Here is a 17,451-nt window from a genome sequence, read left to right as displayed (position 1 = left end):
AAGACTGAAGGCCCTTTGTACAAAGTCATATTTTGGTCGCGAAACCTGTGATTCAAAATATCAAAACACTCCAAATCGCAATTAGAAAGGAGAATGAAATGGACGTCCCCTTCTAACTGTGGTTCAGCATATGTATCAACAGAATGTGAGTGCAACTGCAGTCACAAATCATTGAAATTCTTTGGGTGTTGGGCAACTTTAGGGTTCTCCTTCCAATGTCTTCCCAAATGATTTCTTGTAAAGCAGCACTGGTTCCTTTTAGGACCACATGCAACTTTAGAAAAAACAAGTTCCCTTGAGAGATGGCAAATAACAGGAATGGTGGTCAGCTGTTCCTTAAAGTTCACCATCTTTGTAATCGGTGCCAATTACAGTAAGTGCTAAATAGTAGCCTAATTTACATTCATTAGGCAAATCATTCTGCAACCCCTTCGACTTGAGCTTCTAGTATCCAGGTTGCATAAAATAATTAGAGACGGGTCACAAAAAGACAGTGTGCAATTTGCGACCACTTTTCCTGACCAGTCTTTTCTTCCATCAGCCCCATAATTGCAATGTGAATCATGAAGTCCCTAGACAACCAGGATAAATAGTATAATCTACTGTATTTAAAAACCGGTCCTAAGAGACCTTTATATTTAACACCCTACAATGTCACTCAAGGCTCATTTTGCACACTAGTGCACAGAACTATTACTCAGAAGAGTTCTGGTGTCTGATAGTGGGCATGAGTCAATCGTCACCTGAAAGCAAGTGATTTGCAGTCCATTTCACTGGGTTCCTATGAACCCATTTCACCAAAGTTGTTTCTTACCCAAATAAGCAGCTGTGTGATGACAACATTGGCCATTGCACTGGAGAGGTGGAGTGCTGTGCGTCCATCACCATCGCCGTATGTCTCATTAACCTCTTCTTTGGACCCGTGTGCTAGCAGTGCCATCACCAGGCGCAGGTCATCCTCCACCACTGCCCGTAGAAGCTGCTGCCCAAGTGGTATGTCAGACTGTGGCAGTGGAGCTAAGAAGACTTTCTGCTCATACTTAGCACGGATCCAGCGTTCTTTTTCCTCCCTGAAAAAGAAATGCTCTAAGTACCAAATTGTAACAAGGACCCGAAGAACACTCATTTGTTGAGGCATAGAATCCCATAAAAAGGAGTAAAGTGAAGGGAAAATGACTAACTGTAATTCATCATCATAATCTTTATTCGATTTTATAGATAAAATCACAAAAGACAGGTCATTTAAAAGCAGCATACAAAATATCAGTGTCATAATCATTCATATTTTAGAACACCCACCAGAAAACGTACAAGAAAAAATACAAGTAAAAGGTGAGTTCAACAACTGTAAAAAAAAAAAAGGAAGGCTGGCCTAACTTGCTTAAAATTCAGCGGTAATAAAATTAGGCATATGAGTTTGTGTTGCAGGTTGCTATATTTTGGACAAAACATAACCACGTTTAATGTGTAATTGATCGATGTGTTATCGCTGTTGCAGAAGGCGCAAATCTGAGTATTTAAAACATGCATGATTAAAAGGGTCCAGTCGGCGAAATAAATTTAATATAAAATAGGTCAACAATCGGCGTTGGTGGCGGGGTACATCCCAAGTCAGATAAGGTTCAGTATTGCTAACTGTTTTCACCAATAGCGTGTGCGCATAGAGTATTTTGTTAAAGCAACATCCTACTGTTCTGATCTCAGCTTGTCCATAAAGGCGGTTTCAACCCATTTTTCATCTGCACGAGTTATATTTGTGGTGTTAACACACCTATCTGGCCTCCCTATGGCCCGCAAACTACGTGCCACAAAACCAGCCAAGGGATCTGTAGGGACTTATCTAATTGTAAGCTTTCTTGCAAGATCAATCTACTGAAAACCAACTCCTCCTTTGTACAGATTGAGTTCCAGAGTTTTAATGGATTGGTGCGGAGCCGATCAATTTAAAAATCCATGCCTAATTCTTCGGGGACGATTTCATAAGGTGTGCTTTGGCAAACTCCCAAGAGACTCCTTAAAAACATATTTTTTGCGACTTGGAGTGGTGCAACATGGTCGTATCCCCAGATTCCGCTACCATAGCACACTAAGGGGATACATTTAGCCCTATAAATCTCCAAGATCGATTGGATGTGAGTGCACCCCAATCGGCGGGAAAAATCCCTACCACCAAATATCGCCCCGCTAAAAGAGAAAATATTCAGATTTATGAGCAAATGCCATTTGGGCTCACAATCCAATTGTGTCCCCAGATACTTAACCTTATCCACCATTCTAATATGTTGACCATCTATTACATATTTCATTGTTTTTGTTTTTGATGGGCCAAAGTTCATGACATGTGATTTTGACAAATTAGTGGATAGTTCAAGACTGTTCATTAAATTACTAAAAAGGGTAAGAAGCTTATTCAGGCTTTTAGCAGTACAGGCCCTTAAACCTGTGTAGTCCGCAAATAGCAAGACAGGAATAGGGCGTCCTCCTACTCTGGGGACATCAACACCTGCAACAGTCAGGACCTGCTCTATGTTGTTGAAATAAAAAATAAATAAAAAAGGAGCTAAAATGCAACCCTGCTGTACCCCTCACAGAAGTTCAAAGTGCTAAGTGCATTCTTCATTGGGACCGAACCTAACGCTGGTGGAAAGACCGTTGTAGTTTTAATTAATTTTCTGCGTGATTTGCACATCAACATCCATCTGTTTCATCATGGACCAAAGCTTAGAGCGGTTAACTCTATCAAAGGCCAAGCTGAGGTCCATCTTGGCCTTAGTATTCTTGCAGGTTAAAACATAGAGATTAAAGGTCTGTTCGATTGTTCCCCGACCAGGGCGAAACCCATACGGAACATCAGACAAAAAGCCTCACTCCTCAGCCTAATCAGTGAGGCGATTTAATAAGGACCTACCAACAATTTTCACCCCTGAGTCTATGAGGGAAATGGGTCTAAAACAGGCTGGGTCTGATCTATTGCACTTTGTAAAGACAGGGACTATTATAGACTGGGACCAGGTTGAGGGAAGATGATTGGATACAGCAGACTTAAGTGCAGTGTCAGTATTGGGGCCCAAAAGTCTATACAATCCTTGTATAGGTCACCTGGTACCCCAAAGGGCCCTGGTGCCTTGTTCAAAGGCAGATGGGAAATAGCAGCTGTAACCTCTGACAGGCTAAAAATGTAGTTACGCTCTGTCCGGGGGCCTTCTGCAGGCTTCAGCTCTGCTTCAAGTCTATAAATGGCTCTGAAATGATTCACCCAAGCCTGAGATGGGATGGTACATGCCTGCTTGGTAAGATGTTTTTCGTGAAAAAGAGACGAGTTGATGACACCTCAGAAAGGAGCGCTATTGCACTGCTAACTAGCCATTACCAACATGTCCCAGGTCCCTTCTTTGATTGGAGCTTTACGATCTTTGCAGGCATTCTTAAATGTCGCCCTGGCCTTCTTAACTTTTTCTTGACAACGAGGTTTAGCATGCAAGAGATTCCAGAGGGCTTTGTGGGCTCTGGAGCATTGCTTGTCAAACCATGTAACCACACAGGTGACAGGCAACGATTTTAAGAGTGCAGACTTAATAAACCTGCAAATATTAGTAAATGGTGCCTACATTCTCTGTGGTGATTCTAATTCTGACAGACAGGTTTGGAATTCAGCGTGACATGAAACAATCATATTTTGAGCAAAGGCCGATGGAACAATACTGGCCCACTTTATCCTTCGACCCTGATCAGCCAGAGTGGTGTGCACCTCGTAAGGGGGTGTCAAACTCTGCGCTTATGTTAGCCTAATAAAATGATGCAGTTAACGGGTTGCGGTCACTCAGGTGGTGTTTTAGAACCTCAAAGTCTAAGAGTGTAGCAAGAAGGCAACCATAGACAAAAATATAATCAATCACACTACAATGATCCCCCCTTAAAAGTTGGCTTGCAGGGGCGTGGCCAAGTAAGATGGCTGAGCGGACGTGAGCCGCTTCAGCTCCGGACCCCACCAAGTGCCTCATGACCTTTTACAGCAAGTAGAGAGCTTCACTTTATATGCTCTCAGCCCGCTGTGCCCCGGGAATCGCCAGAAGTTCGGATCATGCAGGAGTGACAGTGTACAGCTGAGCCATTGACCCCGCTCCCGATGCAACGGAGTTCCAAGGCTTCACCTAAAATGGCGGGGCGGCGCGACCCGGACACCCTGCAGGCCTTTCTGCCCCATCGGAGCCGGTGAAGTCCAGCCCGTGGTGAACTACATAGATCCCTCTGGAATTACGATCCTGTGGAGGTGTCCCCGGTGGCACTTACCGTGTCCCGCGATCCTGCTGGTCTCGTGGATGCGGGGGAGAGCTGATCGGTGGCCGCTTTGTGCTCCGGTGCGGCTGCGGAGCAAAGGACCCCCTGATGAGGCATTGGCGATCGGCGAGTGAATAGCCTGCCTAGATCGCCTTGGGCAGGTCAGTCTTTTTCCCCATTTCTGCATGCACGGGGGTCTGGGGGAAGGAGACCTTCATTCTTGCCGCCTGACTCCAAGATGGCGGTGGAGTGGTGGGAATCATCGTGCTGAGCCTTACGTCTTGTGCACGGACCGGGAAGATTGACTCAACGAGAAACCAGGTGTCCCCCCTGGATGGAGGGATTTTCTTTTTTCTTTTCCTTGTTTTCTGGATCACCTGAGGGCTGCTCTCTCTCCTCCAGGGCATGCCTTGCTCTGCGCCTGTCCCCAACATGGCGCCCTGATCCTGCCGCTCAGCAGAAGTTTGCCATCAGCCTCTGGGATATCCGCTCGCACGCTATTCGCTCTTTAACGTCTGGACACTAGAACTGACCTGAACCTGCACTGTTGGACTGCTAGCTGTGATGGGCCTTGCCCTTATGCCTCCTAAGAAAAACGCAAACAAGGTTTCTCGCTACTTTACCGCATCAGAAAAGGCTCTTCCTCCAGCAGAGACAGTCCACCTGCAGAACATGTCCCTTACAAGAGAGGATCTGGTAGCCACCCTACGGGACTTAAAGGCGGAATTATGCCAAGAAATCAAACAGGACTTATGGGCCTCCATGGACCAACTAAAAGCCGAACTCACGGAACAAGTGTCGACTCTACGCCATGATGTGAACGCCGTTGGCACCAGGGTGCTGGAGGTGGAGGAGCAGGCCCAAGACCTGAATGCCCAGGTCGCCAAGATGCAGGACTCCCAACAAGCCTTCCAGGCCCAGCTTCAGCAGATCACAATGAAAGCGGAGGACCTGGAGAACAGGACCCGGTGGGAGAACGTACGGATTCGGGACTTGGAGGAGGGGGCAGAGGGGCCAGACCTGGAGGCGTTTGTGACGGGTCTTTTTACAGAGCTCATGGCCCCTCAAGAATTGAAGCTTAAACTGGACCATATCCACCGTGTGGGGACCCTGCAGACCAGAGAACGTAAACAGCCCGCGACGTCTTGGTCAAATTACACTCTTTCACCACAAAGGAGGCCATACTGACCGCGGCAAGGAAACAGAAGGAAGTGTCCTTTCAAGGCTTCAAATGTTCCCTCTATCAGGATCTCGCTCCCTCCACCTTGGCACAACGTCAGGCGCTACGTCCAGTTACCTCCAAGCTACGGGATGAAGATGCCCCCTATCGCTGGACTTTCCCCTTTGGCCTCTCGTTCGAATATCGAAGTCGCATCTAGTGACGGATCTCTTCGAGGGCCTGCGCATCCTGGGCCTCCCACTCCCAGACGAGGCCGCTACATCAGGCTCTTCTACGGAGACGGGTCCGCCCAGGAGGGTCACCAGACCCTGGCATACGATCACGAAAGCCCGAAGATCTCCGAACGGTACTTCCATAGACAAAGGGCCTCCATGACCACCCTGGTCCCCAGGGCTTCCGACCTCATCATTGTTTCCGGAGATGATATGGTGCAGCGGAGAAGAGAACCCGGTACACAGGATCAGTACACTGGCAATCTCTGACACTGCATTTGACTACTATGGACACTGAGGTTGTTATTTTCCTTTCTATGGTCTTGCTCTCTAGCCATTACTGACAGGCAACCGGGGAGTACGGGCCTTGCCCATGATACCCACTATTCTTCTTATTTTTTGGAAGAATATTGAGCCACGGACCCGTTGGTCCCTTGGCTCCCAATTTGGGGTGTGTTGGGGATTTTTTTTGCTGGTTGGGGAGGGGGGTCCCGGTGGTGTCCTAGGGAGTTCATGGCTTTTTTTTGGGGTCTTCTTGGACTTCAATGGCGCTGATTGGGGAAGCGACTTGTTCCCTACGCTTGCTGGCAGGTCCGGTTCCACTCTGTTGGGGACAGCTATATCCACTCACTTGGGAGAAAGGTGACCCACATGGGGAGGGAGTGGGGTCTATTGCGGTGATGGTATCAGTTGCATCTTGGAATGTTAAGGGGCTGAACTCCCCCCAGAAGCGCCAGAAAATTTGGAAGTACCTCATGGACCACAACTTTGATGTAGTCGCCCTCCAAGAGACTCACCTTAAAAAATCTGAAGATACTAGGCTCCGGCACAAAGCGTACCCTTTAATATAAAAATCCTTGGCCAGCACCAAAGATAATGGGGTGGCGCTGCTTTTTCATAGCACAACTAAATTTAAATCAGAACGGGAAGGGAGACTTATAATGGTTAAGGGAAGGCTGAAAAACACACTCTGCACGTTAATTTCTCTTTACGACCCCAATTCGGGTCAGTCCACTTTCCTCTCTAAGGCTCTTGATTTGTTGGGCGGATTTGCAGAAAGGCCCATAATACTACTGGGTGACTTTAATCTGACCTGGCATGGAACTCTGGACAGCTCCCACTCATATCGGATGCCTACCGGCACCTTTTCTAAAGGGGTTAAACAGAAAATGCAGACGCTTGGCTTGTGTGACCCTGGCGATCCCTTCACACCACCACCAAAGACTACACATACTATTCTCATGTCCATCAGACATATTCCAGGATTGACTACATATTCATTAGCCAGCCCTGATAGGGCCGCTACAGGCAGCGCAGATCTTGCCGATCTCGGTCTCTGACCATAGCCTAATCACCATTAGCCTGGTCTGGAGTGGGCCTAAGTCTGGAAGGTCCAGGTGGTATTTCCCAACTGCGCTCACACGGGACAAGGTACGGCGGGAGGAGTTAAGGGCTGCCATCACTGACTTCTTTGCACTTAACAATCCACAAGACACCTCTCCGCAGAATAACTGGGATGCCTTCAAGGCAGTGCTGCGAGGTAAATGCATTCAGTCCAACGCAACGCTAAACAAGCACAGGGCAAAGGAACGCACTGCTCTTGAACGGGAGCTAGAGACAGTGGAACAGGCGCACAAAGCTACACCCACGCGCTGCAGCGACAACTTACCGCACTCAGGGGAAAACTGAGCTCCATTTACACTAATCGCTCAGGGTACACTCTTCTGAAGATGCGAAAGACATCCTTTGCCCATGGCCACAAAGTGGGCCATCATTTAGCAAGTCAGCTCAGGGTGCAAAGGGAACGTGAATTTATTGGGGGCATACTAGACCAACAGGGCCACCTCACCCGTGATGATCCCACAAAGGCCAAAGTTTTTTGTTATTTTTTCGGGAAGCTCTACCAAGGCACCACCCCCGATACGGCCCTGCAACAGACATATCTTGACTCCGTGACGCTCGCCCAAGTTCCTCCTGCCACCGCCACAGCCTTGGACCTCCCTATCACCCATGATGAGGTGCAAAAAGCTATCTCAGAGCTTACGTTGCACACAGCCCTAGGACCTGACGGCCTCACGGCACAATTTTTTAAATATTACGCATCTGAACTCATCCCTCACCTCACCACCCTATTTCAGGTGATAGCGAAAGGCGCTCGGGTATCTGCCTCTATGGCTGAGGCTGTGATCTCTGTAATTCCTAAGCCCGGGAAAGACCCCCAACTTTGTGGCTCGTATAGACCCATAGCCCTTCTCAACCTTGATGAAAAGATCTAGTCTGCGATCTTAGTGGCTAGATTAGAAAATTAGATGCCAGATCTGGTCCATCCCGACCAGTCTGGCTTTATAAAAGGAAAGCAAACGCACAATAATATCAGGCGCACCCTTCATTTGATTGAGAAGGTGTCAAATTCAAGATTCCAGCCATCCTGGTAGGCCTAGACGCGGAACAGGCCTTCGACAGGGTGGACTGGTCTTTCCTTTTTTTAACTGTGCGGAAATTAGTTTTTGGAGATGCCTTTCTTAACATGGTCAAGGCAACTACCACCTCCCAAACTCACGGGTTACAGTCAATGGCTATCCTTCGCTCCCCTTTGCTCTAAGCAGGGGCACCCGGCAGGGGTGTCCCCTCTCACCCCTCTTATTCGCTCTCAGTATTGAACCCCTTGCAGCGAAATTCCGGACCAATGATGAGATTCGAGGCATTCGTTTCAGCACTATAGAACACAAGGCATCGCTATTCGCTGATGACATCCTGCTCACACAAACAGACCCCGTCACCTCGCTCCGAGCGGTTCAAGGGGAACTGAAACATTTTGAACAGGCGGTCAGCTTTAAGGTAAATTTGTCTAAATTATCTATACTTAACCTTAGTCTTCCTACTGCTGAGGCGAATAGATTGAGGACTCATACGGCTCTGCAATGGGCCAAACACTTGCTACTTTACTTGGGGGTACACCTTACTGCCCGTCTTGGGGACCTCTACAAGGCTAATTATCCAGCTCTGGTGGCACAAATACAGCAAGATTTAAGAGATGGACTCCCCTTTACATCTCCTGGTTAGGGCGAATTAACGTTATCAAAATGTCGGTCTTGCCAAAATGTTTATATTTATTTCAGGCCCTACCCATTGAACTTGACCGGGGGATAATGCTGCACTTGTGCTCCCTAATTATCAAATTCATCTGGTAGGGAGGGAGAGCGTGCCTTCCTTTTCAAGCCTTGCGTCAGCCAAGAGGCAAAGGGGGCCTAGCCCTACCGGACTTCGCACTGTATTATCAGGCCGCACAGTTGAGAGTGGTGACGGAATGGACAGTGCGAGAGTCTGATAAACATTGGCTACATATGGATCACTCTGTGGTGGGAAGATCCATTTGGGATGTCCTTTGGAAGCCTAAGAGGGACCGACCTGCAAATGCTTATATTAGCACATCCACAAGCACCACCCTGACAGTCTGGGATCAGGTCACTGGGAGGGAGGGCTGGACCTCTTTTCCTTGCCCTTAAACTCCAATCCATTTTAACCCGGCTTTCTCACCGGCCCTACGCGAGGGACCCTTCGACTGCTGGAAGGAGGGAGGATGTTTAAAACTTTCAGATCTGTTTCATAACTACGATATTCTAACATTCGAACACTGCAAAAGAGACTTTTTGATTTCCCACAGCGAACACTTTCACTACCTCCGGCTTAAACACTGGGCGACACTCCCCCACGTTAGAGAGGCGGCCACTAGAGAACTCACAGAAGTGGAGCGGCTGGTCATACACAAAGCAGGCACTACGAGGGGCGTCATCTCCTCACTTTATGATATGCTATTGACTACCTTGCACACTCCTTGAGCGCGCTATATGTCCTTCTGGGAACGGGTCTTGGGCAGGGACGTCACTGAGGAGGAATGGGAACATGTATGGGGTGACATCATTAAACACAACAAGTCAGTGCCCCTCAGGGAAGCCCACAATAAGACACTACTTGATTGGTATCTATACCCTACTAAACTGCGACGAATCTTCCCTGATACCTCTGATCTCTGCTGGCGGGGATGTGGCCTTCAGGGGGATTTTCGCCATATTTGGTGGGACTGCCCGTGTATTCGACCTTTTTGGGAAGAAATCCTCTCCCACCTCAAAGACATGTTGGGTTACCCTATTCCAACTAGCATAGAAGGGGTTCTGCTGGGCATCAGAGATCCGTCCCTAGAGCACCAAACGAAAGCCGACAAGGCGATCATGTGAACCTGTCTGGGAGAGGCGAAACTCACCATAGCGGCTGCATGGAAAAAGAAGGATATACCGGCAACATCGCTGTGGCATTCTCGCTTGTGGAGGATCCTCTCTATGGAACGCCTGGCCTACATTTATAGGGACAATTACAGGGCTTTTGAACACAAGTGGGCTCCCCTAGTCACATACCTATCCCAAGGTTTGCCCTCCGCCGTGTGTTCGGCCTCCGTAAGGGCTATGCATCTCTTTCAAGTATAAATCACTCAAGGCCGGCATGTGATGGGGTAAACACCAGATGTATGAATGGAGGGAACAATGTTTTTTTTTAATTGCATTATGTCAGCGCTTTTGCTTAATATTATTTCACTGTGCACCACCATCACCACCGGGAAGGGGAGGGTTTCGGGTGGGGGAGGGAGTTGTGTTGAGGATAGGCTCTTGCCTGAAGACCTTCCTCAGGGGTTTTGATGTTTCAATCTAGCATCTTAGACTTGGACGAGGGGGTGTGATACGACCCTAGGGCTGTCTGAAACTGAGCTTCACATAGCGGACTGATCTGCAACCCTGGTGCCTGAGTGCTCTACTGTACTCATGATGTCACTGTGATTATTTGTTTTTGATGCTTAATAAAAAGAATTTTGACAAAAAAAGTGGGCTTGCACACCTCCAGGGGATCATGATTGATGACCAATAAGTTCACCAAATTAAACTCAGAGATAAGGCTGTTTGCAGCTTACCGTTGGTGTGTGTGTGTTTAAAATGTGCCTGGGTTACAAATAGTCCCTCAAGATCGGATTCCTTAATGTTAAAAACAGGAGCGACACGGGTGAAAGTTAAAATCTTCCACCAACATGATTAAAAAAAAAAGAGGGTTCTGACAAAAAGAAATCATCCATAAAACCTTTAAGAATGGTCATAACTTCTTTTTCACCTTTCGATTAGATTGCATTATAAAAATTGATGAGGAGCAGTCTACGTTTGTTAGGGAATATTAAAAGGGTGCCCAAGATCGTTTTATATTTAGAATTTATAACCTCGACTTTGCAGTTATCCTCCAATTTGATTAGGGTCGTGAGGCCACCGCTAGCTCGCCCACTAGAGGAGCAGGCAGCTAAAACTGAATGGGAGGAGTAACCATCGAGATACTAGCAACCCTTGGTGTACCTTGTTTCCTGTAAACAGATAAGACTAAAGTTCTTCAGCATGCCTAGCCAATCGCCATCTGATAGTTTGCTCTGGACCCCAGCAATATTCCAACAGATGACCTTAATAGAGTCTTGAGTCATAATCACGGGATCCTTGACTTGGATGACATGAGTCTGAGGATCTGTGATGGGAATAGAGTCCAGTCAATCGCTCAATGGGAGAAAACGGTTGATCAAAGACAGGGAAGTGGTATTAAATGAGGCTTGAAAGTTTGAAAGGCCACATCGCAGCTCTCCCTGTGGCAAAATCAAATGCCCCACCATCGGGCTTATAAGGGGGTAAAAAAAGCCCAGTGGGAGAGCTGTTATACGATCTGATGGTGTGCCCATCGGACCTAGGGCACAAAAAATTAAACCCTTCTCAAGGGAATTATTAAAATTCACTATTATGCAATCACCCCTTGCCCTTGCTTGTTTTTCAGGTTTGGCCTATCCAGCCCACCCTACAGGCCATAATAATTTTCTCTGCTAGCATCAGTGGAGGGATAAGAAGTGTTTGTCCTAGTTGCCAGCCAATAAACTGTCTTGTTTTTGGGTTGGTTGAAGTTTTCCTCTGTGCCCTTCCTCAAAGGGGGCACATCCACCAACACAACAACATAAGGTGTAGCTGCCGGGTGCAGCTGGATAGTGGTATTAGAGGGGCAATATGCCGATTGAGATTTTTGGAATGTTGCAGGTACGGACAAGTCTGGGTTACTCAGGCTTTCCTGATGGATTGGATGAGCCGTACCTGGCACTTGCCACCCAGAGATAGCCTCTGTAATCCTGGGAACGTCAGTTTGGTTGCGAGTATGGGTGCGCAAAGACATTGTGATGGGGCTGCCGGTAGGACCTGGGCCTGAGCTTGAGCCTGAGGTGTTGCTCCCACCCTTGTGCTAGAAATAATGTCGAAAGGGAAAGTGCTCAAACACGCATTAAAAAAGTGCTCTGAAAATCAGAATGCCGGCTGCTTATACTTGAATATAGAGTATCCACAGACCCCTTCACTGATCCGGCTGTTTGCTCAAGTGCGGAAATCTGGGTACCAAACACGTTTAGAGCTGAGGTGATCTTCATTTCCAGGATAGTCCACTGCAGGAGTAGGTGGGGCATTCACACGCTCAGGAATAATCTTTTTGCTCGACTTGGTAGATACGTGCTATACCGGGGGGTGGAATTTTTGCATCTGGTTCCAAATTTGAGTGGTTTGGCAGGTCGGTTCAACATGGAGTCCCTTGGTGTGGGCAGCGGGAGCGGTGCATTGGAGGAGCTAGCTAAAGAGTCAAGGGCAGAAAGGTGGGGACCGGGGGATGGGCTGGTTATAAAGTTACTAGGGTCAACCGGTCCCCCGATCAAAATGTCTGCCACTAGGTTCTCTGGAGATATAACTTGATGGTTCCCAGCCACCTCTATTTCAGCGCTGGTAATCTCTTTGGATAATAATCCAACAGCCTGGTTCAGGAAGAATAGGATCAACGTGCTGTCTCTTGAACGTTTGTCACCCCCGTTACTTGTTTCCGCCTTTCTTTTCCCCATGCTCAAAGTACATAGACACTAAACAGTACACAAACAAACCAAGAAAACAGCGAACGGTGCTGGGCAACAGTTGTATGTGTAATCACTCACAGTCTGCAGAATTCGCCAGTATCTAAAACGCAAGAAGATGGGAATAACCAGCCCGGCCTCTTTCGGTCAATGACGGGCTAAGACGGGCCCGTCTTGGCCCAGTCTTTGCCTGGGCACACGCCCGGGCGTGTACCCGGGCCAGGGCCGGACTGGGAACCAAAACCGTCCCTGGCAAAGTGCTCGGCAGGTTATGGTTGCATTATCAGTGTCTTTTCAGGTCCAATCAAAGTGGCTTTAAACTTTGCCTGTGAAGGCCATCTCCAGATTGATTCTTGAAGCACAAGTGTGCCAATATAACATTGCCTTGCAGGAGAGGAGGTCAGGCCCCATGTGATTCTATGAAAGATGCCAACACAGAAGGACTGAAGTTACTCCTATGAGATTAACTAAACAAACAGCATCATTATACACATCAAAAGCTACATTTCTAGTCACAGTCAGTGAACAGACATTTAACTGCTTAACTTCCACTGATTGCCAGCAGAGGGCCCCGCAAACAATGCAGGGGAAAAAGCCACAGACTTACAGACTGTCAACAGTTAGCTTCACAGGGATGACATGTAGCGAAAAGGCTGCACTTCCAGTGACAGTCAATAAACGTCGACGCAGCGATTCAAAGGGACCATAGCTTGCAGATCCGATCCCAACCAACACCAGATGTCTCCAGAGACATTACAGAGAAAATAATAGATGGCATTCCACTTGCAGCAAAATTATAATCTAGCAGTGACTGCACAGAGTCTATGGACGGTAGCTCCAAGTACATCAATTCCAAAGGGTGGCAGCTTCAGTAACAGTCAGCAGTTCAGGCCTATTTTTAGATTGTGCCTCGCTGATGTCACGGGTAATAGGAATATCAAATGTAATGTCAAAAGAAACTCCATTCATCAGTTAAATAAATCTGTGAGGTGCTAACTGTGCAACAGTAAGTTCTATATGGATTGTTAAACAAGACACACAGCACTTCCTGTTGCACAGTTAACATCTGCAGCACTGCAGTATATTCCTGAATGTGTACAGTAACCATAACATCCCTCAAACATTTTTTCAGGATATTTAATGTTTTTTTATAATATACGTTGTGATCTTGCTAGACAACAATACCATCCCTTCAAAGCTTTCCTATAAACGTGTATTGATACACTTTGGGCACTGCCAGCTGCACCATTTTCACTCAACCTCTGGTCATGCCTATCCTTTGGCCAAGCCATATTCCCAGTATCCCTGCATTCAGTGCTCACAAGGTACATCCTACAGCCTTACGCACTTTAGAACAGGTATCACTGGTTCAAACCAACCAACATCAATAGGAATGAATGAGCGTGAAATAGTGGAAACCAGTTAGAGCCTGTGGGAATCTGTTGGAAGCAGTAAGAACCCGTTGCAGCCAGTAAGACAATCTAAAAGCTAAAATTAGTAGGAAAATTGAAACTGCCTGAAACCAGTAAAAACTAACTGAAGTCAGTGATAATCAAGCAAAAGAGATTTAACCAGTAAGAACCAGTTCACTTCCTGCTTCACATCAAATGAGGCCCCAGCTGCTGACCTCGGCCCTCTCTTACTTCTCTTTCACTGATCGGATCCCGAGTCAAGACCCTCCTGCAGCACTGCTCGACCAAGACTTTGAAATCCCTCTGTCCGGTGATCAGGGGGGATCTTCAGAATGTGGTGAAGAATAGAAGTGTGTCTCTGAGTGGTGGGGTTACTGATTTGTAAAATATAACCGTGTCGAAAGCTTTTAAAGTTAAATACATACCATGAGCAATGTCTACCAGTTTGTTAAAGAAAACGAAAGAAACAAACTAATCTATTCAGATACTAGAGTTTGAACATGAACGACCGAAGTCACATATGAATAGTATAAGAAAAGAATACTAGAAATGGATGCCAAGTTGAAGAAACATGGTTCGATGCTCGCTTCTTTGGAAAATGGTAATATAAGCGACAATTTATTTTCAACAAAATATATACTTCAAAGCTTAATTGGAGAGTGCTGTAGTGCAACATTTGCTTGCCATCTGAAGAATAAATTAAATAGAGAAAACATACTCGTAGTATCAAATAAAGGTGGTATAATTACAACTAAACATAGGGAAATAATAATTTTATGAGGAATTATAGAGTAATTGTCAGACCCCGTTAGAGGGGCCAAAGGGCAGGCAGGGCCTACAGGGCCCCGTCGGTGGTAGTTGATGTTGTTCACCACTGGTGTCCGTCCTACTATGGCTCTGCAAACTGGGCCAAGTACAAACCTTTCTGCACCTAACTCTCAGGGTAGCAAGGGCGAGTAGCTACATACAGGTTTATAAGGGAGGTGGTGTGGGAGAGAAGAGCTCATAAATCAACAGTCCACCCACATATTGTCCAGTCCAGGGCTCATCTTTTATTTACAAGAAAGTACTATAATTTCATACCAGAACTAAATACTATACAGATCAAGAGGAATGTTGCATTTGCAGTGAGCTATCTCAATAGGTTACGCGCCCTCTGAACTAACTGCATGGACAGCACAGCGCCTGCGCTTGAATCTCTGTAAGGATAACTCTAAGCTGCCTTCTACTGAGGGCCATAAAATGAAGACCATTGAGGTTGGAAATAATTCACACCTATTATTATGCATTGTCGTAGAATTAGGGTTCAATGTGCTACATACATGTCTATCAAGAGTATATTCTTCACTTACACCTACAATATCACATGTATTGTGGACTTAGGAGGCATGTCCTTGCAATTATTTTTTTTAAACTTGTTTTTATTCAGCAGTTGCATAATACACAGTGTGACAGTAACAGCATAGTACACATGCCAGTGCCAAAGAGAGTAAAACAGTACAATCCGATAAAGCCGTCAATCAGAAGGAAACAAATGGAACAATGATCCACCTATTGGGGCCGAGGACCCGCTAAAGTAGTCGCTTCAGGTTGGACACACAGCCACACATATCCGATGAATAACAACGCAATCAGGCACCTGCACAGCGTTTTGAGGTTATGTTACCTAAGTAAACTAATAGCTAAGGATCCAAGCATGGGGAACACAAAGAAAATTGACAGGAGCAGATACCATTGTGTACTCCCCTTCCTCCAGACCCCCGTCTGCGACAGAAGAGTGGAGGCAGAGAAAAAGGAAAAAGGGGGGGACTCACGTCATGTCCGAGAGGGGGCAAGGAATGCGAAGACAAAAGGGCCCAAGGATCACCAGAGCCCGACCCAAAGGGGCTGCACCACATCATCTCATCAGTTACAACATTGGCAGACACACTATCCAGGGTCTCTTGCAATTCTGTACACCTTTTGCTCCCTTAAACAAGCAAGTACATTATTTTCATAATCAATTCGGCTAATAGCCTTCTATCCCCTGCATATACCTATCCTGTTGTAATCTCCTTTACCCCCCCCCCCCACTTGCCTGTGAGCATCAGCATTTCACCCTTGCTCAACACTATGAAATCCAATTAATCTAATCACTGGCAGAAACAGGTTTGCTACCATTGCTTCTTATCCCCCCTGTGGCACTCGAACCTCCAGTGCTGGTCACACTGTCCAGCTTCTGAGCTTCAGTGGTGCCTTCTGTCAGCATTGACTGCAAACTACCTCCTTCGGACAGGGCAAGTAGAGGCCAGCTATAAGCTACACCCCTACTAGGATGGGTAGTAGGGGATTGGTAGATCCAACACCTGGCCCTTTACTTAGATTTTTTAGAAGGCTTCTGGGAAAGGGGGAATGTTGGGAAGGGAGACATTGCATGAGAAGTGAAACATGGTAGTGAACACAAACACGCCTGCATCCATGCACAGGTAGGCTCACCTTCACTATCTGCTTAAGTGTTCTGCCCTGCTGGCACTTTGGCTTAAAAATAATACTCACAATGGTATTGGTAATGCCTCAATCACTGTTTTCTTTACATTGAATCCCTTATGCCACTTTAATTTGTTTTATGCAAATGGCATTGTGTGCCACTAGGTTCAAACATGCAAAGCTGTAAATGGAAAAGGTTAACTTGTGTTCTGTGCCAAGTTACTTAACTCAAGAGGAGCAGACTAGAAAAGCATGCTGGGTGGTTTAACCAGGATTGTCATTTTCTCAAGTGCTCCTGTGCCATGTTTGAAACATCTCAATGCAAGAAGATTCTGACCACCTCCACCTTTTCAAATGGCAAAAATACCTAGTGAACACATACAATGAGCTAACTGTAATCCTGCAAAAGCTTGCTGGTAGGGCTACCCAAGTACTCTGACTCTTTTGATAAAGTCATAAACGTTGCATAAATAATAACCCACACAAACACATAACTGCAGAAGTGTTGGGTGATCACCTTCCCTGCCATTATGCCCAACGTATTCAATTTCAGAGCCCTCCGATCAAGGTGATCCATAAAGAAAAACATACGTACCAAAGTGCATATGCCCAAATGTGGTTCAGATCATTTTAATTACAGGAGATTTCCTTTGGAATGCCCTTCCACATCAACTGTGATCCAGCTACATGCTATAACAAGTTAAATGAGACCTCAAGACTCACTCATGGAACCAATAAAATCTTACTCCATCACAAAAAAACATATTCCACTCCCTTCTCCTTTTGACCACACAAAACCATGTCCACAGTTAAATGTATTAAAGTCTCACCGCTTAAGTTGTACTTTGCAGCTGTCCCTACGCACTCTATATGGCCACCAAACCATGACCTCCAAAACTGTAACCAATTTGCAATTTTTATGCAGCCCTTCTGTTAGAAGGGCTTACACTA

At 46.5% G+C, this 17,451-nt stretch overlaps 1 protein-coding gene across 2 annotated transcripts in view; it reads right to left on the bottom strand.

Annotated features, from left to right (window-relative positions):
- Nucleotides 1–17,451, bottom strand: part of AGAP3 (ArfGAP with GTPase domain, ankyrin repeat and PH domain 3) — a 1,862,985-nt gene that overhangs the window by 21,621 nt on the left and 1,823,913 nt on the right. For both annotated transcript variants that reach the window (XM_085628261.1, XM_085628260.1), the window contains exon 17: nucleotides 815–1,070. In XM_085628261.1, coding sequence (XP_085484387.1) covers nucleotides 815–1,070 — 256 coding nt within the window. The remainder of the gene's footprint in view (nucleotides 1–814; nucleotides 1,071–17,451) is intronic.

Source organism: Triturus cristatus, chromosome 10 (assembly GCF_964204655.1).
Source record: "Triturus cristatus chromosome 10, aTriCri1.1, whole genome shotgun sequence".
NCBI lineage: Eukaryota > Metazoa > Chordata > Amphibia > Caudata > Salamandridae > Triturus > Triturus cristatus.
This window is presented reverse-complemented; position numbering and strand designations above follow the sequence as displayed.